Here is a 25,196-nt window from a genome sequence, read left to right as displayed (position 1 = left end):
ACTAACCTGCTCCCAAATTCCTAATCCACAGAAACTGTATGAAAGGATACCTGTTTATGATTGCCATGAGCTGCTGAATTTGGGCAGTGTATTATGCCACAGCTACATGATCTCTTTGCTGGTTTTTCCTTGGGAATTTTGCATTTGCTTTCCCTTCTGCCTAAAACTCCATTTCGCTCAGGTAGTTTGACATCTCAATCTCTTATACCAGGCTTCTGCTAAAATGTCATGCTGTGCAGTTATGCACCAATCAGCAATGGATGCAGGATGTGTTTGAGATATCCAGGAGGTAGATATAACAAGATTTAACTGATTGGACATGAGGGATAGAGAGAGGAAGGAGTCAAAAATGTTTCTCAAATTATTGGCTTGTGTAACTACACATTCCTGAATTTAGGGAAATACGTTTGGGGCAGAAATTATAAATTCAGTATTGGGCCTGCTAATTTTGAAATATCTAAGAAATAGCCAAGTGGAGATGTCCAGCATTCAAGTATATATAACATTTGCAACACAGAAGAGAGATTTGGAAATAAAGACCTTGGAATCAGGACCAGCTATCCAATTTGCAGTGCCCGTTTCAAACAAAACTTTGCAGGATTTCTTGTTCAGTGAGCACATGAAGCCCACCAGGAGCCAGATCCCCCTCCCACCAATTTGTAGGACTGATAGACCATGCCCTGGCTGATGGTAGAGAAGTGGAGCCAGGTATCTCCCCTTCCCCATCCCCATGGACTCTATGCTCCAAACCGCGTTAAAGACACAGCCTCCCAGAGGATGCTTTTACTTAGGGCATGGGAAAGAGGCTCATTCCCACCGAGTCACACCCATTGGGTGACAGCACTATGAAACTGCTAGTATAGGGCAGGGATAGCTGCCTTCAGGCCCTGCCCTACAGCACCATGGGTGCATGAACATGACCCTGAACTTCCCTGTACCTGTGCTGAGGTGTTCTTTGTCCTAGTGGTCCTGGTTTTGGGTAGGGCAAAAAGGAGGGTGGGCAAGGCTGAGAAGCTGTCCCGGAGGGCAGAGAGGCAGTGCGAGGCAGGACTGTATGAGAACCAAGCACACTTCATTGTTTCATTGAACGACACATATGAAACAAAAATTCAAAGATAATGTTATTAAGAATTTAAACCTGCAACCACAGAGCATTAATGCCCCAAGCATTAAGTGCTTCTGAGTGCTGGGCCCTCTGTAAATCAGGTGTTGATGTGCTCATCAAACTGGCCCTGTTTGAATTAGATAGTAAACTCCTAAGACTGAATGAGTTCAACAGGGAAAAATGAGAAGAAAAAAAGACAGGATCAAAATCAGAGACGTACCAATATTCAAGGGATGGGCAGAGAAAGGGCATCCTGTGGTCAAGTGAGGGTTGTAATTCATCAGAAGACTAATAGAAGAGAAAATACTTGGTCTACCACTCTGACTTGGAAAAGCTTTGCAAATCCAATAACCTGGCCACATATTACTAGGCACATTTTATTTCACTAACTATTCATGATATAGATGATAATTTTTTAGGATCAAGTATGTGGTTCTTACATGGGCCAATTAACCTTGATTATGTGTGAAGCATTTATGACTCGGTTGGAAAAAAAGATATTGTATGAGAGGAGCTACAGAAAATAAAATAGATTGAATGAAAGAATAGAATTTACTGATGATAGACTCACAGATAACAAGTAAATAATTCATTTCCCTTCTAGCAACAGTTACCTTTACACATAAGGCCAGCAGTGTCGCTCTGCAACATTTATCAAGCAACAAAAATGTAGACTTTAAAATCTAAAAGGAATTTCAAATGACTCATGGGACCCTATTACAAAATCAACCACAAGAGTTTTCTAACTACTAATTAATTTTGAGCGAAGTCTTAAGCCATAAAAACCAGACCATTTCGTGAGATAACTGGGGCAGAAAGTTGATGAGACTTAGAATTTGGGGTGAGGGGAGTGATTTGTCTCTAGAGTTGGTTTATCAGATGGCCAGATTCTAGATGCTTGGGTTTGAACCCCAGCTCTGCCACTTACTTCCTATATGTGATATTGAATTAGTTATTTAATCATCCTGTTTCTGAGTAAAAGAGTGGTAATAATTGCTAGAATTGCTATGAGGATTACATGACTCAATGTAAAATATTTAGAACTATGCCTAGCATATAAAAAGCACAATGTACACATTTGTTAAATGAAAATTGTGATAACTGATCATGTCGCTAAAATGCCTCTGGAATTTCTAATTTAGTAGGTCCCATAAGCTTTGGGGAGGAGTTTAGGAAAGAAAACAATCTTCTTTTTTACCTCCTCACCCCTCCCACCTTCTTTATTCTTTGATACCCCTCCCCCACCTCCTTCTGCCCATTGCAATGTATTGTTTTCTCTTTATATTAAAAACAATTCTCTCTCTGGGCTCCTGGGTGGCTCAGTTAGTTAAGTCTCCAACTCTTGATTTCAGCTCAGGTCTTGATCTCAGGGACATGAGCTCAAACCCTGTGTTGGGTTCCACGCTGGGTGTGGAGCCTATTTAAAAAAAAATTTTTTTTTTAGAATTCTGTTCTTTAAGATATTGGACATTTTCTTAAAATTAATTTCCACATGTCTTATGCATATTTGTGTCTGTTCTCCCACTTATGATTGGTCCCAATGTTTTTTCTTACATATGGAAATTCAAAAAAAAATGTACGGGAGAATAAAATGCACGGGAGATTTACTGTCATGATAATTCTGGTACCTCCATGGAAAAAATATAAAAAATTTTGATGGGGGGTGCCTGGTGTCTCAGTCGTTAAGCGTCTGCTTTGGGGTCAGGTCATGATCCTAGGGTCCCCGGATCCAGCCTTGCATGGGGCTCCCTGCTAAGCAGGAAGCCCGCCTCTCCCTCTCTCACTCCCCCTGCTTGTGTTCCCCCTCTGTGCCTCTGTCAAATAAATAAAATTGTTTAAAAAGAGTTTTGATGAGAAGTATAGGGCAATGAATATAACAAGGATTTCAAATATACCTTCTAAGCCCTTTTCAGGAATCAAAATGAACCTAACAGCAGCTTCTTTGAAAACAGTTCTGCAGACACACAATCCCAGGAACCTGCAGTTCAAACTACCCCACCCCCGCCCCCGCCCCCATGAGTCTTTAAAAGTAGAAATCTCTTTGTATTTCTCCTTCTGCTCCCTTCGGTCGCGTTCTTTTACTTTCTGCCCCAATTTTATTTAGTACTTTGTTTCCTCTGGTTGTTACAGTCTTTCACACTGCATTATAGTAGAGCTTGCTTCTAACCATAGGGAAATTCTTTGGCTTCTTTTGCATTTTTGATAGGGAGGACTAAGCTGACTCATGACCATCTCGCGACCACTCCCTGCGTGTGCTCAGGCGGGCGGGGGTAGGGGGCGCTTCTCTCGCTTTCTAACTTCCCTTTATGCGGAAATCCTGCGGCCTTTTGTGAACACGTTTCTTGAGATCCCTCTCTTTGTCTTTTTTCGCGTATCGTTTATTATTTGCGAGTTTTGCCTCTTCTCTCTGCAATCGTCCTCTCTCCTTGCCCCCATAGAATACACGTTCCCTCACTTTGGGGTCAGAGTAATTGATGCTTGAAGATCCTCCATGGGCTCCACCTAGCCTTTACATATGGTTCAAACGTGCTCGCCTTCAGAGTTCTCCACCTGAGCTGTTGCGGCGTTTTTCCCCCTCTGCAGCAACACATGTCAAAGAAAGCAAGCCCCAGGACTTGTCCATATATGACCTTAGAACAGGGCGCTGCCTCGTTTGGAGGCAACGTTTGGGGAACCTTGTCCACTCCCGCCCCCGCGTGCTCTCGCCACCGCCTTCCCCGAGGTCACTGGCGTGCAGAACGCGAACGCCGACTACTCCGGCTCGCGTCCCGACTTCCTTCTGGGAGCCTAATAAACCTGGGGGAAGTTTAATCATTCCGCAGCGAGCCCGGCTCTCTCACTGGGCATGCTCAGTGGCCCGGCCCCGCTCCGGTGGCGAGTGGCTGTCTTGGGCGCAGGGCTCGGGTCGGCGGCCGCTTCGGCGGGGCTTCCAGGAGTGCGGACCGGGCGCTGCAGCCCCTGAGCCGGGAGCCAGACGCGCCCCGCGGTCCCCGCCCGGACGCAGGGCCCAGCCAGAGCCGCGTCGTTCCGGAACCCAGGACCCCCCAACTTCGCGCCAAGTTCGGAACCGCCCTCCGGGGGAGCCATGCAAATGATGACCAGGGACGTTCTGCTAGAAATGGACCAGGAGGAGGAGGACGACGACGACGGGGACATCGGTGAGCGAGGGGTTCCCCGGCGGGGGCCGACGCCGGAAGAAGTTGGGGACTGCGCGTGGGCGCCGCGCCCTCCGCGGGAGCGGCTTGCGGGAACCCTCGGCCGCTCGGAGGGGCGCGGGCGCGGGCGGCCGGGGAGGAGGGAGACGGCGCCGCGGTCCCGGGGCTGCAATGCGGCCGCCTCGAGCCTCAGCTGCCTGCGGGCCGGCGCCCGGGGGAAGGCCGGGGAGGCGCGGGGCGCGCACGGGCTCCCGAAAACTGCGTCCGGGCGGGCCGCAGCCGCAGCCTCGGAACAGTCATGCTAGATACAGGGAGGTCTCCGCGCGCCGACGTCTTGACTCAGAAGCAGCAACTTTTGGGTCATTTCCTTCCCCCCTCGAACCTGCTGTGGGGATTCCGGAGTGCGGCGCGGGCGGGGAGCCGGCCCCGGTTCGGAGAACAGGGGTGTGACCCACCTGCATCCGCTGTAAAGTGAAAGAAAGGATCGGCTCTGGGAGGGAGGGTGGGGGCTGGGTGGGGCGCCCGGGGAACGGATTTGTGGCCGCGGGTGGAGGCCCGGGATCCTTTTGTCAGCCGCGGAGCCCGCCGGGGCCGTGATTGGAGGAGTAAACCCTAGTCCCGGCGGACCTCCGGATATGTCTACAAGTCCAGAGGGCCCCTGGAGCTTGGCGAGACTGGGAGGTGGTGGTGGGGGGTGGAAGCCGAGCCTGGGTGTTACCATTTCCAGTTAGAGTTTAAAATGTTTAGAAGTTGTAGACGGAAAGCAGGGAGAGTTGTTTAAGAGTAGAACAACCATTAAAACAAACAAGAGGGAAGGGAGGAGGAGGTGGGGAAGGGGAGAACTACTGGAGGAGAAGGGAGAATATCACTGTCTGGGAATGACACATTGGGTCCCTCCAGGACTGGCAATTTAATTACCCTGCTGGTCTGCTCAGAGACTCTGAGTCTGTTTCCTGCAAGCAAAATCAGTTTAAAACATAACAGTTCCTGCTCTTGTCCTCAAGACCTATTTTTCTCTGATAACTTTAGAAGTAACTTAATTTTAGGAGCTAGGGGTGGTTTTTATCATTTCCCCCCCAGCTGTATTGAGATATAGTTTCCGTATCATTTTCTAACTTTAAGGTTTATAAAGTGCTGAGTTGATACGCTTAGATGTTGCAAAATGATTACCACCATAGCTTTAACCAATACCTCCATCATCTCACATAATCACCATTTCCTTCTTGTGGTGAGAACATTTAAAGTCCACTCTGTTGGCGACTTTCAAGTACAGGATGCAGTATTAATTATAATCACTATGCTGTACCGTAGATCCCCAGAACTTGTCTTACAACTGGAAGTTTGTGCCTTTTTTTTTTTTTAAATTTTTATTTATTTATCCGACAGAGATCACAAGCAGGCAGAGAGGCAGGCAGAGAGAGAGGAGGAAGCAGGCTCCCCGCTGAGCAGAGAGGCCCATACGGGCCTCGATCCCGGGGGAGACCATGACCCAAGCAGAAAGCAGAGGCTCAACCCACTGAAGCACCCAGAAGTTTGTGCCTTTGACCAACATTCCCCCCACCCCCATTCTCCTGTTTCTATGAGTTCACCTCTAAATGACTTTATCTGTAGTAGTAGATTTCACCTGTAAGTGATATACAGTAATTATCTTTGTCAGACTTACTTCACTTAGCATAATGTCCTTCCAGGTGCCATCCATGTTGTCCTAAATGGCAGGATTTCCTTCTTTCTCGAGGCTGAATAATATTCCGTTGCCCACATGCAAGGCTGAGGAAGTGGTGAGGGGACTGGGTGGTGGTGGTGGTGGTTACACACACACACACACACACACACACACACACACACCCCACATCTTTATTCATCTATACTTGGACAATTAAGTTATTTTTATATCTTGGTTATTATAGGCACTGCTCATTAACACCCAAAGAACTAGATAACTTTCTTGTTGACCAGGAACAAATTGAATAGAGGGGCTTATACTTCATGATTTAGCTTTACTTTTCATTCATTTGAGAACAATTTATTAGATGGAGGGAGCCAGTAGTATTCTTTTTTTTGTTAGAGAGAAAACTGAAACTCACAGGTTTATCTGCCTAGCTTTTTGTATGACTAGTTAGGATTCAAACCCAGACTTTATGATTTTCAAGACCTGTGTGCATTATTAGTCCATTTTACACCTGGTCACTCAGCTGTCAGATAACGTATAATACTACTATTTAGCAGGCTTTACTGGTAAATCATGATTACATAAAAATGTAAATTATAGGAGCAAACTTTAAAAAGTTATAATAAAGTAGCATAGTCTGTTTTGTAGGAATATACTTAAAAAAAAAAGCTTTATTTATTTGAGAGAGAGAGTAAGGGAGAGAGAGAGAAGGAGCAGGGAGAAGGGCAGAGGGAGAAGCAGACTCCCTACTGAGCAGGGAGCAGGATGTGGGGGGCTCAATCCCAGGACCCTGGGATCATGACCTGAGCTGAAGGCAGTTGCTTAACTGACTGAACACAGCCCCCTCCCTTGTCTGTTATGGTGAGGTGTTACTGTTTATGTTGAGTATTGTAAACAAATAAGGATAAAAACCCTAATGGAAATCAAAGTAAGCTAGAGACTCTGAGCTTTGTTTGTTCTGCTGTGTCATCAGTAGATCTCAGTTTAGAAAGAAAACTAATTTGGTCTAGTCTATGTTTACCAGATGAGGCATCATAAAATTTATCTTAAGTGTGTGGCAATAGGTTCTTTTTTGTAATTACAGATGTAATTTATGCTGTTTCTATCGAGTCAAACTGTAACTGTATTTAATAAAAAGTTAAATATCTCCTCCTTCACCCTTCCCTCCATAAGCTACTGATACTGATACTTTACTGTCTCTAAGGGTCAACTCAACAGTTTATGTCAGAGAGTTATTATCTCAGCAGTCTTTGGTTGTTATACAAGTTCAGTGTGGGTTGCACTGATTTTATAATAAGCACAAATGTTTACCAGGTCAATAGAAAGTTTATGTCATTGTAAAGTAGTAAGTCTTTTTAAAGGTTAGCAGAAGTAGGCTGATGGTATATAGCCTTTAACAAAATAATTATAATTTTCAACTATGGGAGAGGAAGTTCTAGTGAAACGAAGATGATAATTTTCACCTGTGCCTCTTGTTTTATAATGTAGTGCTATGTTAAAGCTGTTGACTAACATATTTCTCCTAGTACTGGATTGTCATTACCAATAGTTGTATAATTTAAAATCCACTCAGGTACCGAAGGTTTCTATGTAATTCCTCTGTGAATATTAACTTTGTCATTCAGAACAGTAGAGTTATTTTTGATGTAGTTCCTGGGTAAAACATCGATCACCAGATAATTTGCAAAACACAAAAAGAAAAACTTCTTAAACTAGTTGCGGTCCCTGGTTGTAGGATATACATGTTTTATGTACATACATGGAAGGGTGCCCTGTAGTAGACTGGGCTTTAGGGCTCCCCCACCCCACCAGTGGGTTTCTGCTTACTTTTGCTTTATGTGTAAAGATTGCTTCCTTGTTTGGCCTGAACCTGACCAGAGAATCAGAGATGGTAATCTTATTATGAGCATCTTTTCCTTATTTACTTTGCTCAGGGCCACCAGAAATTGTCCCCAAAGGTTTCTGAATGAGGCGACCTGTTGGCATGAGAACATTTTTGCAAAAGACCCCTTATTTTCTAAATCAGCTCCAACAACCAAATGCAGGTGTGACAGGTGGGCAGTAGAGGCAGGAAACATGTGGCTTTTAGCCCTTTTGCACTGATGCTGGTAGATAGCATGTGTCCAGAAAGGTTTTGTGTGCCTGTGTGCAAAAAAAGTGTTTTTGGCTGGCCTGCCTCCAGGACTCCTCCCATGGGCTTCCCCGCCCCGCCCCATTAATCAGTAAATAAAATCCATCATTTCTCCCTGTTCATGTAGAAAATGATAGAAACATCTTTTATAGCCAAAATGTAGGTACTATAGTGTGCTGATTGATTGATTGATTGATTTTGCATTTCTGTGGTTCAGACTTTGCTGAGACAAGTAAAGTGTTCTCAAAAAAGGAGGGAATTATCAGGAATAAGTCAGATGGTTCAGGCAAAAAGGTTTGTTTAGATGCTTGGTTCGTTGCTTTGGGTTCCCAATCTGTTTATGGTAGAATTTACTCTTTGATCCCCACAGCTGATGGTTGAGTCATTGGTTGTGGGTCGGGGCAGGGGAGGGGAGGGCCGTTGTGAGCAGAGGCCCATTACCTCTGAGTTCTGATGGTCCAGCTGTATCTTTCAAGTGTCTTTATTGGCTCCTTTTTTAATCTCACATTTTTACACAGACTTACTGCACAATTTCTATCCCTACAAACTTTGTTTAATCACCTGAAGATCTGATCCTAGATCAATATTAACTGAGCAACCCTTCTGTGCTAGGTGCAAGATTGGGTGTGGGGCTTTACTAAAAATGAGTAAAATGCACCCCTTGGCTGCGGAGAGGTGGGGGCCGGGAACCAGCCCTTTGCAGTAAGTGCCATTATCGAGTTGCGTACACAGCCATGGGAAGAGGTGCGGGAGGCAGCTTCCCAGCAGAGATTGCTGGGCTGCGCGCTGGAGGACCAGGCAGATGCAGTGGCAGGGAGGGCAGAGGGAAACTCAGGAGCTCCATGGAGTTGCCGGTGGTAGAAGGGAACAGCCACAAGGCTAGGGAGGCAAGAAGGGGCCACACCATGAAGAATATTCTGCATGTTTTAAGGATTTGGTATTTGGAGGTCCTGAAAGATTTTAAGGAAAGGAGTGATGGGAGCAAATTTGCGTTAAGATAAATCTCCCTGGCAGCATGTTGGAAAGTGGGGTGGAGAGGGGAGGTGGTAGAGGTAAGCCTTTCTGGTAGTCACGTTTGGAAATGCCTGCAGTGGCCATGAGAGTAGAAAGCAGTGGTCTGAAAGTTTAGGAAAGAGGTGACCTCTCTGAGGCCACAAGCAAACAGCTGGATTCTTGGACCTGAGCTGAGTGATCAGGTGGCAAGTGGTGGCAGCTGTGCACGAGGGGAGACTTTTCTATTATTCCAGCAAGTCTCACACTTTTCTCCTCTGCTTTGGCTCAGACCATTTCCCTTCCTTGCTAATACCAGACTTAGCTCCTCTGTATTTCAGTGGCTCACTCTCTTCCAAGCCTGTCAAAAACCTAGAAAGCTAGTCCTGATCCTCATTGCCCAGAGTGCCCAACAGTAAACTGTTACACACCTTATTTTTCTGTTCTACACGATTAGCATGCACTTTTTTGTTTTGTTTTGTTTTTTAGCACGCACTTTGTATTTTGTCTTTGTTGTTGATTATCTTTATCCCCACAGCTAGAGTGTAAATTTCTTGGGCACTGAGGACTAGGTCTTTTGGGTCTTCTAGAGATCATGCAGAATATCCTGAACATTGTAGACATTCACTGCTACAATTAAAAAAAAAAAATGTTCGCTTTCTCATCCTCCTTTGACATACCAGTTTCCTGAAGGCAGGGGTCTTGCATGCTTTGTGTTCGAAGCTATGCCCTTTGTGCCTCCAATGGTGCTTGCTCTTTGGTAGAAGCCAAGCAGATCATTGTTGAAAGATCAATAAGTGAATTGCTGTTTTAAAACAGTTTGATTAACATTATGCTTGGTGGTTTTATGGCCCTCGTAGAATTCTCTTCTATGTCACTTTGAGATTCCCTTATTATCTGTCGATTGTCCATATCAGGTACTCTGCTGGGTTCTAGGGTCCTTGACCTCCTGTACCTCACTATCTGGGAAGGAGGCAGATACACAAATAGATAATTGCACTAGTCTGTGATTACTGCTGTAATCAAGATGTGTACCAGGGTCCTTCGTGGTACTAAGGAGAAAGCCTGTAATCTTGCCAAAAGGACTCTTCAGATGCCACACCTGAATGGCCTCGGAAAGGATCAGAAATAGATAAGTGGGTGGGGCTAGGACAACGATGTGTCTTGAGTATTCCTAAATGTGGTACTTTGATGAAATGAACTTTGATGCTGTCTTTATCTGCTATGGCGAGGGGAAGATTGTCTCTACCAGTAGAATGACAGTTCAAAACAAAGCAAACGATCCTTAAAGCCTTTCTCTTTTGAGTGTCGTTTTGCCCCCTTTTTAAAAAATATAAACCTGTTATTTTCAGTTTCAAACCCTCAGTCACAATTTATCTTCTGCATTTTAACTTTCAAGTCAAAGAATTGCTTTCTAAAATGTTTCCCATCTCCTCTTGTAATTCCAGTCATTCTCTAAATCTGACACAGACACAGTTCTAAAAGACTTCCACACTCACAACCCTTTCTTTTTCTCAAGTGGTTGCAATAGTCACATATATTGATTACTGTACATTTTTTTTTCTTTTAGAAACCAGTAAATTTAGACCAAAAGCTCCTGTGAAGGTTTCTGTCAGAGATGCTATTTAAATTCTGACATTCTTGAAGGGAGATTATAATGCATTATTAGGAATCCCATAATCTAGCTTTAGGTTAAAAAATGGTCTTAAACTTTCAAAGTGGGTAGTTATAGCAGGTTAAAGTAAAATGATTATATTTTAATAAAAGTTTCCACTGTAGCTAATACTTTAGGTTTTCATCTGTTATCATACTTACCAGTTTGTGTTTTGTATTCTAGCTGATTCAATTAAGTCCTTTTTTTTTTAAGATTTTATTTATTTATTTGATAGAGAGCACAATCACAAGTAGGCAGAGAGGCAGGCAGAGACAGAGGGGGAAGCAGTCTCCCTGCTGAACTGAGAGCCTGATGCAGGGCTCGATCCCAGGACCCCGAGATCATGACCTGAGCCAAAGGCAGAGGCTTAATCCACTGAGCCACCCAGGCGCCCCAAAGCTTATATAGTCTTAAAGGGAGAGGTGCTATGCACTTACTTCACAGCCTGTGTGCTGTAATGCTTTTCACATAGTAGATACTCAATAAACATTTGCTAAGGGACTGTTTTAGATTTTAATGGAAGCTTTGTAAGCTGTACGATTAAAGCTTGATCTGCTTTTGGTGCAATGTAGTCAGGGTGGGGTCTGTGCAAAAAACACCAGTTTTAGAACAGGAAAACATCGTTTCCAATTAACTTCAACCAAGGAAATGTACTTCAACTTACTGGTAGCTCCCATATAAAGATGGAGATGGTGAGAATTTAATACAATCAACGGATTGTCTTACGTCATTATCATCATTGCCATTATTGCATTTCCTTTGGTTTTGCCTTGCTCTAGAATACTGCAACTAAAATTAATTAGTATCCATCCCAAGAAGCAGCCAGTTTAAAGAATACTAGATGAAAACATCAAGAATGAAATAGTGTGGCTATGTATCAAAAAGCTATTCAGATACTCCTCAGCCAGAACATCAGATGGAATGTTTGCATGGAAGACAGGTTGAGGGGTTAATAAGCAAGTTTCTCTGCTGTGGTATTTATCACTGCCCCGGCTACATGTCTGAGTTCTCACTGAAAAAGCTTGCTGCAGCAACTTATTCAGTAGCTAAAAATATGAATGAAGGAAAATGTATTCTTTTGTGAAGTCCAGATGTGGCTTTTATATTTAATGCTTTTCATCTAGGATATTGAAACTCTGCTATTTCTCACATTATTTAAAAATACAAATCCTTGAAATTGAGGGAAAAAGGATACTGATCTTTAAAATTATCTTTTTTATAATTTTAATTTTAACTTTGGCTGTACTTCAGCCCTAGGTCAGTCATGCAAATAGATGTTCTTTCACAAAGTGCAATTAGGCGAATTATAGGGTTGTTTATAAAGCTTGTTTTACCTAAACTAAGATTGTGTTGACATAACTGAATATTTTATGATTTTTACCTAGATATTTGAAAGATAATCTTTGGCTTGGCACAAACAAAATGATGGCTAAACCTTTCTCCGGCGTCACCTAGACACAGCCTTAAGCGTTTTTTTTTTTTTTTTTTTTTTTTCTGATTTGTGCTTAGTTTTTAAGAAAAATGATTTCCCCACTAAATTGTAAGCAAACATTATATACCCTTCTTACATATAAAACTCAGACTTTTAACATTATTTTTTAGTTTTTAAAGATTTTACTTACCTATTTGACAGAGCTCACAAGTAGGCAGAGAGGCAGGCAGGGGGAGAGAGGTGGAAGCAGGCTCCCCGCTAAGCAGAGAGCTCAATGTGGGGCTCGATCCCAGGACCCTGAGATCATGACCTGAGCAGAAGGTAGAGGCTTTAATTCACTGAGCCACCCGGGCACCCCTTAACATTATTTTAAAAGTTTGTTTATATAATGATTTGAAACTGTTGCATTAATTTTTATATTGTTTTATTTCTTTCTGCTGTTACTGATTAAATAAACAAGCCCTGGATGCTAAGTTTGTATAAAAGATAAGATCCCCTTTCTAAAAAAAAAAAAAAATTAGAATAAGCAAAACCCACCATTGTTTCTAAGTGAGACGAGTAAGTAAGGAAACCATGTAAATTCATTGGTCAGAGATGCTACCTAGGGAAATAGGAGATTTTAAGGAGGGAGGGTGGAAGGTGAATCCCTGACGAGGGGCTGGGAAGGCAGTATTGATGCAGAGCAGGGCCAAGGGAGTGGAATGGCCAGTGGTCAGAAGACGAGTTTGTGGTTGGCTTTGACATTGAGAATCTGTTACCTGAGGCAAGTTGCTTGGCTCCTCTGAGCCGCTTTCTTCAGCCTAGTAGGGTTGCTAGGAAGATGCGAAGTGTCTGTGTAGTGCCATGTGGGGCTTTTCACTCAATGCTCTGCAAGTGGCAGTTACAATGTCACCATCTTAATGAATTCATGTATTTACATGCTACTTTTTTCATTTTTTTTTTAAAGATCTCACCTCATTTTATTTTAATTTCAGCCTAAGAAATGGTTACTCTTGGGGCACCTGGGTGGCTCAGTCGGTTAAGTGTCTGCCTTTGGCTCAGGTCATGATCCCAGAATCCTGGGATCAAGCCCCGCATCGGGCTCCCTGCTCAGTGGAGAGCCTGCTTCTTCTCTCACTGCCTGCTGTTCTGTCTACTTGTGCTTTCTCTCTCTCTTTTTCTCTCTCTGTCAGATAAATAAGTAAAATCTTTAAAAAAGTGGCTACTCTTCACCTCTGTGATCTCTCAGTCCTCCCTCCTACACACTGGCTCTGCGTTTTGTATTGCTTGGGTCACATCGTCTGTGCAGAAACTGCCCACTAAATGTCAGGTTAAGGATGACAGTGACAGCAGCTGTGCTGCAGACACAGGTGCCTAAAGATAAAGGAGTCGAAGAATAGCATGTGCTTTCTGCAAAGAGATAATTATTGTGTGTGCCCCCCTCCCCCATCTTCAAGCAGACTGACAATGTTTTCCGAATTCCAGGAAACCTACTTCAGGAGGAAACTCCTTCAGGGAATCTTAGCAAAAGATCCTAAGGCCTGTTACTTTGTGGGCTCCCAATAAATGGCTCGTAAAGGTAGAAATTGTTTTTTCCATCGGTAGTACCTGTAGCTTATCCCTTTTGCTCAATTGCTGTCAGGCACTTCTTGCCAAAGTATGTGCGCTCCCATGTGTCATCAGATAATTGTATGTACAAGACATGAGGAAGGAGACATTTAAGTAAGAAATAAATCGTTTTTATTAAGAATTGAATATCATGGGAGAATAGGGGAGAGGAAGATCAATGAGGAGATTTTTAGTGGTCAGAGTTCTCCCTGATTCCACTGTTACTCCTGAAATTGGAAAATTGAAAGATCGTTCAGAGATGTTTGCCATTCACTGGAGGGAGGGCAGGGAGGTGGTCTGTGGTGGGCGTGATCATTGATCTGACGTGAAAAACCCATTTGGCTTTACACCCTTCCCATTGCCCACATTCTAGTTCTTGACCATTGTGTGTACAGGCAGTCAGTTTCGGCCCCTCATTCTTTAAACATCTTCAGAACTGGAAATGACCTTTTTTTTTTTTTTTTTTTTTTTTAAGATTTTATTTATCTGACAGACAGAGATCACAAGTAGGCAGAGAGGAGGAAGCAGACTTGGGGCTCTATCCCAGGACCCTGGGACTAGGACCCGAGCTAAAGGCAGAGGCTTTAACCCACTGAGCCACCGAGGCACCCCGTGGAATGACCTTGTATCTCAGAGAGAGGACCTCCTGGCCATCTTGTTACTGGAGCACACCCAAACTCCATTCTTGCATCTACATCATTGTGGGTCTGAAGGGGAGGAGACACCAGGGCCTTAGCTCCCTGTCTGAGGGATCCGATCCACTCTCTCCCTTGAAGCCCTGGATGAGTGTAGGTATTGGGGATTAGGTGAAAGTGCTCTTTTTTTTTTGAGGTTTGGATCTGCAAGTGAAAATCTGAATTTGATGAGAGATATTTATACCAGAGATTAAAAGAAAAGGATGACTTTTCCTTGTGTTGAAAGATTATCTCCACCATCTATTATAGCTAACCTCGCCTTACCTTGGCTGGGGATATGGACGGGCACCCTGTAGTGTATCAGGAAGAAATGGGGCTCTCTATTGGCCTGTGGTCCTTTTTATTTATCCCCTGTTGGCTCCTCAGTTGCCCATCATTCTCCTCAGAGTTCTTTATCTGACCTCTGTCCCAGTGTTCTCCTCAGACAAATTGCCTGAGGTTAAGACTACCACTGCTTACACTTCAGTTTTAGACAGATGGGATTCAAATTCTAGCCCACACATTTACTAGCTGTGTGACCTTGAGTAGTAACAGAGCTTTGTTCCCCTCCTCTCTAAAACAGAGCTGATATTAATTAGAACCTACTTCAAGCATGACTATAGCAGTGATGTCATTAAAAAAAAAAAAAAAGTCTTGCTTTGCAGTGTTGCGGTACCTGATACACTGAAAACCCTCTATAATTAGAAGCTAATGTTGATATTCTGGGTAACAATTTTTTCCTGTATCTCAGCCCAGATTTGTCTCTTCTGGTTTTCACTAGAGGTTTTGCCTTTCTCCCAAGGCTATACCTTCCATGTATATAGCTCACTGTTAGTCTTTGTCTTTCTCATTAAACTGTGAGTATCTTGAGGAGATCTGTCACCTCCTTGAGCAGCATAGTGCTTGGGCACATGGTAGGCGATCAGTACATGCTTACTGAATGAGTGAATGGATGAAAGATTTTGATCATTGAAGGACTACGAAAGACTGGGAAGGTAGGCCTTTGTGTATAGATCAACCCTCGGGTAGGTTTTTATAACTTTGGAGCCTTGGTTTCCATATCAGAAAAATGTTGTAGACCTAATATAGAAAGGGTAATGATACTTTATGGAATTGTTACAAGGTTTAATAATATTAATATATAAAAGTACAAGGGACAGTTCCTGGCACATAATAGGCCAACAAACAATGGAGTCATTTATAGAACAACCAAGCATAGAAAAATACAGTATAATTGACTGGTGTAACTTAAGTTAGATTTTCTAGTAGATATATTTCACAACACTATCATCCTTTTGAAAGATACATAATTTTAGTAAGATTTTTAGAGAATATACTATAAAGATTGATAATGAAACTTAAATGATACTTTGCTAGATTTTACAGTAAAAGAAAACACCAAAGAAATAAGGGCATTTCTTAATTTGGCAAATTTAAGACTTTCAAAGTATCTACTGTTTAAGTCTAAAGAGTAGTGTTCTTGATATTGATCCTGTGAAATTTTAATGAAGTCAACTTTTAACATAATATGCATTGTTTAAAAAGATTTATTTATTTACTTTTTTATTAAAAGATTTTATTTTTTTGAGAGAGAGGGAACGAACAGGGGAGAGACAGAGGGAGACTGAGAAGCAGGCGCCCTGCTGAGCAGGGACCCTGACACTGGCTCTGTCCCAGGACCCTGGGATCATCACCTGAGCCAAAGGCAGAGGCTTAACAGACTGAGCCGCACAGGCGCCCTAGGAAGATTTATTTATTTCAGGGAGAGAGAGCGTGTGTGTGCATGAATGAGTAGGAGGAGCAGAGAGAGAGAGAGAGAGAAGCAGACAGGGAGCTCAATCCCATAACACTGAGATCATGATCTGAGCTGAAATCAAGAATTGGATGCTTAACCAATGGAGCCACCCAGGTGCCCCTAAAATACGCAGTTTTAAAATAGACATGTAATATTTAGTTATTATTTGAATGGTCCGTTATTTTATTTTATTTTTTATTTTTTTAAATATTTTATTTATTTATTTGATAGATCACAAGTAGGCAGAGAGAGAGGGGAGGAAGCAGGCTCCCCGCTGAGCAGAGAGCCTGATGTGGGGCTCGATCCCGGGACCCTGGGATCATGACCCGAGCCGAAGGCAGAGGCTTTAACCCACTGAGCCACCCAGGTGCCCTGGTCCGTTATTTAAATGGAAAAATTCAGACATGTCTCATTTGCTCCCAGAGCTAAAATTTCTCTTCATTAAGTATTACTGAAAAGTTTGAAGTCAGATAAAACCTGTTAAAAGACAAGAATAGGATACAGAGCAAAATGATAAAACTGAAGACAAGAGCCCACAAAGAAATCGTTACCTTTATGGCTTGAATTGTTTTGAATTTAGTGATATAAAAATAAAATAATCTCTACCTAATTTGCAAAAATAGGTACATGAAATGATATGTTTCATTTTGTGTGTTTGAGGTTTGAGACTGATTTGCCTGTACCCAGTTGTTAGAACTTAAAACACTGCTAGGCCCCTCTAGTAGCATCAGCCATAAGAAAAGTTAGATGTCCCATTCCGTCTGGGTAGATCAAAGCACAATGAAAAGAGGAAGGCTGTTCTTATCCTTAAGGAGAGTTAAAGTGATTTGCTTTATAGTTAAGTGTTCATAGAAGTGACTCTGCAACAAACGTGAAAATTTCATCTTTTGGTTACTGCCTTAGAATTGCAATTCTTGTCCATGGATTTCAACCTATAGTCCAGATTGTCAGACTGTCTCCTATTTCCTCCCTCTGTTTAAATAGCATTTAGTACCTATGGCGTGCATGCTTCTATAACAAGCACATTGCAGCTTACAAATCACAGAGGAGATGTGAGCATTACTAACAGTCCTTGTCATCTGCTCTAAGGGTGAGCAACACAGTAAATGGCTTTTGAGCAATGGGGTAATGATGGTTTTCCTGAGAATTACAGTTGCCTAAACTGTGGCTAGCGGCTTGTTCATACTCCAAGATACTTATTTTGAAGAATTTGGTCACAGTCTTGACTAAGTTATTTGGCACACGCACAAAAATCCCTTTGGAAGCTGATTGTGGAATTTGCTACTAGTGGCCTTCATAAATCGGAACTGTTGCTCTTTTAAAAAGACATGTGCTTAGGGATGCCTGGGTGGCTCATTTGGTTAAGCATCTGACTCTTGATTTCCCAGGTAACAATCTCAGGATGATGAGATCGAGCCCAGTGTCTGGCTCCATGTGGAGAGTGGAGCCTGCTTGGGATTCTCTCTCTGCCTCTTCTCCCGAACCCCCAGCCTCCCGCTCCCATGCTTGCTCAGGATTTCTCTCTCTCTTTCTCTCTCTCAAAAGATGTGCATAGAGATTTCACTGAACTCAAGAGCACTGAATTAATGTCCTTCACAGTCTTTACTGAAGACCTCATTTGGGTCATGTACTATTTAAGTTTTGAGTATAGAGAACCAGAGAGAATTCCAGCTTTAGTGAAGCTTGTTTTCTAATAAGTGATAACCTAGGGGCACCTGGGTGGCTAAGATGGTTAAGTGTCTGCCTTCAGCTCAGGTCAAGATCTTTAGGTCTTGGGATCCAGCCCCATGTCAGGTTCCTGGCTCAGCAGGGAGTTAGCTTCTCCTTCTCCCTCTGCCTCTCCTCCTGCTCATGCTGTCTCTATCTTTCTGTCTCAAATGAATAAATAAAATCCTTTTTTTTTTTTTTTTAAAGATTTTTATTTATTTTTTTGACAGAGAAATCACAAGTAAGCAGAAGTAGGCAGAGAGGCCCGCAGAGAGAGAGAGGGAGAAGCAGGCTCCCTACCGAGCAGAGCGCCCAACCGACATGGGGCTCAATCCCAGGACCCTGGGATCATGACCTGAGCAGAAGGCAGAGGCTTAACCCACTGAGCCACCCAGGCACCCCATGAATAAATAAAATCTTAAAGAAGTGATAAAGTAAAAACCGAAAGCGTATGCAAAAATCCATTCATTTACCTAATGTCTATTCAGCACCTCCTACGTGTCCGGCCTGGTGTTCTGTGCTAGGAATTCAGCCCTACATGAGGCAGCAGTGGCCTCTGCCCTCAAGGAGGAGGCTGACCAGCAGGGAAGACAAACATGCCAACATTACCAGCAAATTATATGTAAAGACTGTGGAAGAAAGAGACCGACCCAGGAGAGTACAGATGAGAACAGAACTTGGGCATTTCCACAGCAGCTCAAGGAGGCGGGCCCCCACTGGAGGATGGCTGACAAGTGCAGCTGTTATTTTCATAATTCTAAAAATAACACGGCCTTAGAGTGTCATCTTTAAAAAGTAGGTCTATGAGAAGGCTCAAGATGTACGTTAGATTCATGTGTAAAGCACCACGGTTGTGTTCTGACTTGTGATTCTGGTTGTGCTGTGCTGGGCCCGCACTCCACGAGGAAGATTTGTTTATTTGGATTTCTGCAGCTGTTAGTGTGTTCAGGAAAGTGAGCCATTAGCTCTGTCTGTACGGTGCTGTGCTCTTTATTTCTTAGTAGGTTGGCCAGATTGTTAGCACTGGGTTGGAAAGCCACAGAACCTGGTAGGTGGCCCCCAGCTCCCTTAATTCTTCTTTCATAGCCCAGTGTAGCGTAATATTCTCTCTTCCGTCAGTCAGAGATGGTAGTTTCCGTCTCCGTGCAGTTTCCCGCCGTTGACAGAGGAGGAGGAGAGAAGTAAGGAGCAGGTATATCTTGTCCCCGTGGTCTACCTTTTCCTCTTTTGACCTGAATGGAGCAGGGAGCTAGTAAAGGGTTCCTTGGGTTTTCAGCAGGAAACTGAAGAGTGGTTCTCCACTCTTTCTGCCCTGCTTTGCTAAGGGATGTGACTTGCTGGAAGTGACTGACACCACAGGAACCCTGGTGTGCTCCCTCAAGGACTTTCCTCTTGAGAAACTCCAGTGCTGGAGAATCACACTCTAGAAGTCCTTACTAGCCAAAGTACCCTGGTAATGGAGTCATCATGAAGATGCAAATTAAAACCTGTTTTCAGTTGCTACTGCAGGAAGAAATGGATGCAAAATCTATTTTCATTTACTATTCGTATACTATATTCATTTACTATTAAAAAAATCCTGTTTCCGGGGCGCCTGGATGGCTCAGTGGGTTAATAAGCCTCTGCCTTCAGCTCAGGTCACAAATCTCAGGGTCCTGGGATTGAGCCCTGCATCAGGCTCTCTGCTCAGCAGGGAGCCTGCTTCCCCCTGCCCCCTGCCTCTCTGCCGACTTGTGATCTCTCTATCAAATAAATATGTAAAAATATTTAAAAAAAAAATTCCCGTTTCCTTTCTGTGTTGGGCTCTTTCATACTTGACTGAAATCCAGCAAGCAATGGGATTATATTATTATTAAACTTACTATTTTAGCCGTTGCATCTCCTTCCTTTCAAACTGGGAATATTTTCTTTATAAAGACCTTTGTGATCAAGTGTAAGAGATGCTACAAATAACCCTTCCCCGTGGTTTTACCTGAACCCTCCATTCTTAGTAATGTTTATTTAGTCCTGCAGTATTTTTTTAACATTTAAAAAGCGTGTTTTACATACAGTAAAATGCAAAGTTAGCTGTTCGGTTTGCTAACTTTTGACAAATTTTATAACTATCCCCCAAAACAAGACAGAAGACACTTGCATGACACTTTCAAGTTATGCTTTTCTCCCCCAGTCCAGGTGAACGCTGAATGACTTCCATGATACACTGGTTGGCCTGTTCTTGAGCTGCCTGTAGGTGGAAGCCAGTAGAATGTGGTGTTCTGTGTGCCTGGCTTCTCAGCCCTATTTTTGGAGATCCGTCCACATTGTTTTGGGTCTCAGTTGCAGTCCAGTATATTTTGTATATAAGAATAGCTGGAAAAATATTTTGATTTAAATCGTGAAATAGTATATCTCTCCTAGGTAGCAGCCTGATCATACTTAGCCTTTTAATTATTTTTACTTTAATGTCAAGTATTTTTTTGGTCTTAGTTATTTTTGTAACCCCTGTAACAGTTCATACGATGCCTTGCCTGTAATAGGAAATCAGCAAATGTTCTCTTCAGATGGAAGGGAATGTGTGAGGAAAAGTAACTCCTGTCTCATTTTAGAGAAATTCAGGTTTCAGTTGCTGTGCCGTGATTGCGTAACGTGACTGCCCGTTCATTCTGAGTGTTAGCCCACTGACGATTTTGCTTGTGAGCGTGATACCTGCCCAAAGTGGACTATTTGTGGATTCTTTCCTTCCAAGTAGTTCAGCATAATCATTTATTTTTCCAAATAGGAAAATTTACTTTTCCAAAAAGGTCAGCTCTTATTGAAGTTTTTTTTTACGGGTTAAATATATTCTAAACAGATATTATGGGCCTCATTTGGTAACTGAAGAGCTCTGAGAACAGAAAGGTAAGGGGGACCTATCCAAAATGAAGGAGCAATTCAGCGTCGGTGCACATTATTAGGTTCCAAAATATTTGTTCAAGCGCGAGTGTTCCAAGTTCCCAGAGAAGTGACGGACACTGACGTTATTTCCCTTAAGGATGACTCATGATTTCTTGAGTCTGGTTTCCACTGTTAGTCATCTTCAGGGGTTGGGTTAAAGCAGGCTTTCATTCCAGGCTTCACAGACCCCACTCCCCAACCTCCACCCCCACCCGCCCTTGATTCCTATCTCCTGGCTCAGCTACACAGCAGTCTCTGCAACCAATTCTGGCTCCAGGCAAGAAGGATTTTAAACTTCAGCACTTAGCAGCAGTCCAGCATTAACCTTGTGTTTGTGTTTCAGGTTTGATCATTTGGCCCATCGTTTTCTTTTTCTCCCCAGGTTGCCCAAACTCCTTTCTTAGGTCCCATCTTACTCAGCAATGCCTTCTGCCCTGGGTGTGAAGTCCTCCCCCTGGGGGGTGCTCCCCCATCCCTGCTTGCCCTGATAATGGCATCCCAGTGTCCCCAGATTTAGTAACAGAGCTCTGTGTCTAGTTTCTTTAGCTGCTATCCTGGGGGCACCTTCAGTCTTGGACCCTGAATTGTGATCAAAGCACCGTATTGATTTTCAGGCCACTAACTTAGTCATGGCGCCCTGGCTGCTGTAAGTGGGGCTGTGAGTAAGAGTGGGATATGGTTTCCTGCGGGAAGAGAGGAGACTTCAGTTCAACCTGACAGGCAAGAAAGATCAAATGTTTACTGGAATGTGGGGAAATAACCTCCTGAGCAGTAGAAATCAGGGCCTCACAGGAAACAATTCTATTCAAAAGCAGTGGTGTTGTCCTCCTGTGTCCCGTGTTGTGTGTCCGCCCCCCCCCGCCCCCCCCATCAGTGCTGGGGAGTGACCTAGTTGAGCAGCAGGGTATCTGAGAAAAGCTAGCACTTAAAATGTCCCCTAGTTGAAAATTTCCAATACTTGAAAATGTGCTGGGAATCTCACAAGTTGAGAACCTTTTTTGAGTGCCTTTTTGCTTCTCTTGCTGCTGCTGATGTGTTCCTGAACTAGCCTGCCCCTCTCCACCTTTCTTGGTTACCGCATCCTCTCCCAGGTGGCCATCCTCCTGGCTCCTGCTTGGGATTTATTGATTTATTCCCCAGCACTTGCCCATAAGGCGGACTTCACTCCCCTCCCCCACCCACCCCAGCAGGCAGGCTCCAAACTGAAGATCTTCACTGAAGGTCCCCTTCTGGCTCTCACCAGGTCAGCCTGTCTTTGGAAATGAAAGGGAAGAGGGATCTCGTCTGCCTTCAGAGAGGGAAGTTAGTTCTAGGTGAACACACAGCCGAAACAGGCCTAACCTTGTTTTGACAGAACCTAGACATGGGTTTAAATTAAGGAAAAAAAAAAAAAAGAGGTAAATGCTGTGAATAGGTCAACCGTAGGGCTTCTTGTGCAACAAGAGCTGGTGTGTGCCATTGCCAGTTGCTTTATTAAGCTTTAGGAGCTCCTCAAAATGGATTGAGAAAGGTTCCCTTCTGAATTTTTTACTTTATTAAACAAGGTTACAATGTTTCATGTGCCTTTTAAAAAACTCGGTTGTGACTTCTGACTTAATCAGCAGCTTGTGTAGAAAAGTATACATGAATCAATATTTTTCAAGTGTATGTAGAAAATCTATCACCTGTGAATTCTGTACACCATGTTAATTTATTTGTCCACGAGGAGTGAGAAATAAATAATAATTGTGATAAATTGCTTTGTAATGTTTTAAAGCCTAAGTGCATTCGTACTAGGCTTTAAACATAGCCTACATGGCAGTACATAAACAGTGTGCATACGAGTCACCTTGACCAAGCATTCTGAACTTTTAAAACCACCACTTTCTTAGGGTCATCCAGCATGATTACCTGGAATAAAGCATTTAACTTTTAAATTTTTTTCAAAGATTTTATTTATTTGTCAGAGAGCGGGAGACAGGGTGGGGAGAGAGAGCACACAGCAAGGGGAGAAACAGAGGCAGAGAGAAAAGCAGGCTCCCTGCTGAGCAAGGATCCAGATGTGGGTCTCTATCCCTGAACTTCTGGATCATGATCTGAGCCCAAGGCAGATGTGTAACTGACTGAGCCACCCAGGTGTCCCAACGTTTAATTTTTTTAATGTATCTCTCTCCAGATATATACATTATATATAATGTATCTCTCCAGATATACTTTTTGGTCTTAGTAGATATGTTTATAGATAAGTCTTTAGTGTAATTAATTACTGCCCATTAAATGGGAAGGATTCAGACGTAGTACAATTGCCTTCTCATTTGTGGCAAGTTACCTCCTGAAAATGGGCTGTATAGGGAAAATAACATATCAAAGCTCATTTTCTCAGAGGAATTATGTGTAAAGGGAGATTGTACTAAGGGCCCTTTGTCCTTTGTTTTATTGAAATAATTACAAATACTTTAGATAGTATAATATAAATGCTTTACAAAGCTTTCCCGGGAACTTAAAAATTGATGGGACAGGGAAATGTAATAGTAATATAAAATCATATTTGATTTTTGATGACAGAATAGAAAAGGTTTCTGTTCATGTTCTTCATGATTCCTGCCTTATTTTTATTATAACCATTAGGAGGTAAATGGATGAAAGGCTGTTTAAAGGAGATCTGGGAGGCATCTTTGAGACTTGTGGGCCCCTTAGGCACAGAGGATGACCTTTTTGAGAAACTGACCAGAAATATGCTGCTCATTCCACAGCTGTTTTTCATAGCACCCAAGCACTGGTACTGCATGGGTTCCTAACTGGGTTTGTAGGTCTTCATGCTTGGCCTTGGGGTCATGAGAGTCTCTGAATCCCCAGACTGTATGGGAAATGTGTTTAGTTGAATATTTACAAGTCTCTGGCAAAGGGAGTCCATACCTTTCATCACATTCTTAAGGGGCTTCTTAATCCAAAAGGACTGAATTACCAGTTTCATAAAAACTAAGGTGGTTACAGTACAGATCTCATGAGTTAAGGTTAGTTAACTGTACAGTGGTATGAAATTGTTAACCAACACTGCTGCCTTTGAAATTAAAAACCTCTCTTTTCCTATGCTGTCCTCATCAGCAACCACACTGTTAATCCCTAAAGTCCACCTGCATTACAATGTGTCCAACAGATTTCCTTAAGTAGTGGTGTTATGGGGGGGAAGACCAGAAAAGGAATAGAAAATGTTACTTTTTTGTTTCTTGACATGTGACTTCCTGTTTTAATTGGGAATTTTTAGTCATAGGAGACAAAAAAAAAAACAACAACAAAACAAATCAAACAGCTTTAATAAAAAGGGATTCTTTTTACTTTTTTTAAATTAACATATAATGTGTTATTTGTTTCAGGGGTAAAGGTCTGTGATTCATCAGTCTTACACAATTCACAGCACTCACCATAGCACAGACCCTCTCCAGTGTCCATCACCCAGCTGACCCATCCCTCCCACCCCCCAACCCTCCAGCAACCCTCAGTTTGTTTTCTGAGATTAAGAGTCTCTTATGGGTTGTCTCCCTCCCTAATCCAAAAGGACTTGTTTTGGTCCCATCTTGTTTCATTTGTCTCTCCCTTCCCCTATGATCCTCTGTCCTGTTTCTCAAGTTCCTCATATCAGAGAGATCATATGATAATTGTCTTTCTCTGATTGACTTATTTCACTTTCCATCAAGGTTCTTTCCATAGTTTGGCTATTGGGGACATTGCTGCTATAAACATTCAGGTGCCCGTGCCCCTTCAGATCACTACATCTGTATCTCTAGGGTAAATACCCAGTAGTGCTCTTGCTGGGTCATAGGGTAGCTCTATTTTCAACATTGTGAGGAATCTTCATACTGTTTTCCAGAGTGGCTGCACCAGCGTGCATTCCCACCAACAATGTAGGAGGGTTCAAAAAGAGAATTTTTTAGCATAACAACTGAAAGGTGCAGAGGTCATTTGAGCTGCAAGAGCCAGCCTTGCCCTTGGGTTTCATGCAAGGGACGCCCACTTGCTCCATCGCGCTTCTGGTCACTCAGTTGCAGTGGTGGTTTTGCTCCCATTAATCCCTTTTCACCATGTCATCCATAGGAAGAAAGAGCTCTGGTACTTTCTTCTCCCTGGAAATCTCAGTCGATAGCTCTCATGGGTTTATAAACCGATCCCTAAGATTGCTGTTGTGGACATTAAGTTGCAGAGATTGTGGAAGTTACATTAGCTGTGTAAGTGACCATGGGGAGTGTGCACACTTCTGTTGAACTTTTGTATTGTTACCTTCTAAAACCAAAATGGCAGTGAAGTTTATCTGTCAGTTCAGTGTACTGAAATGTAGTGTTGGGGCACCTGGGTGGCTCAGTGGGTTAAGCCTCTGCCTTCTGCTCAGGTCATGATCTCAGGGTCCTGG

At 43.0% G+C, this 25,196-nt stretch overlaps 1 protein-coding gene across 2 annotated transcripts in view; it reads left to right on the top strand.

Annotated features, from left to right (window-relative positions):
• Positions 1–3,840: 3,840 nt before the first annotated feature.
• Positions 3,841–25,196, top strand: part of ANO6 (anoctamin 6) — a 186,404-nt gene continuing 165,048 nt past the window's right edge. For both annotated transcript variants that reach the window (XM_059185581.1, XM_059185580.1), the window contains exon 1: positions 3,841–4,263. In XM_059185581.1, the coding sequence (XP_059041564.1) occupies positions 4,191–4,263 (73 nt within the window). In that variant the 5' untranslated portion in view covers positions 3,841–4,190. The remainder of the gene's footprint in view (positions 4,264–25,196) is intronic.

Source organism: Mustela lutreola, chromosome 8 (assembly GCF_030435805.1).
Source record: "Mustela lutreola isolate mMusLut2 chromosome 8, mMusLut2.pri, whole genome shotgun sequence".
NCBI classification, from domain to species: domain Eukaryota; kingdom Metazoa; phylum Chordata; class Mammalia; order Carnivora; family Mustelidae; genus Mustela; species Mustela lutreola.
This window is presented reverse-complemented; position numbering and strand designations above follow the sequence as displayed.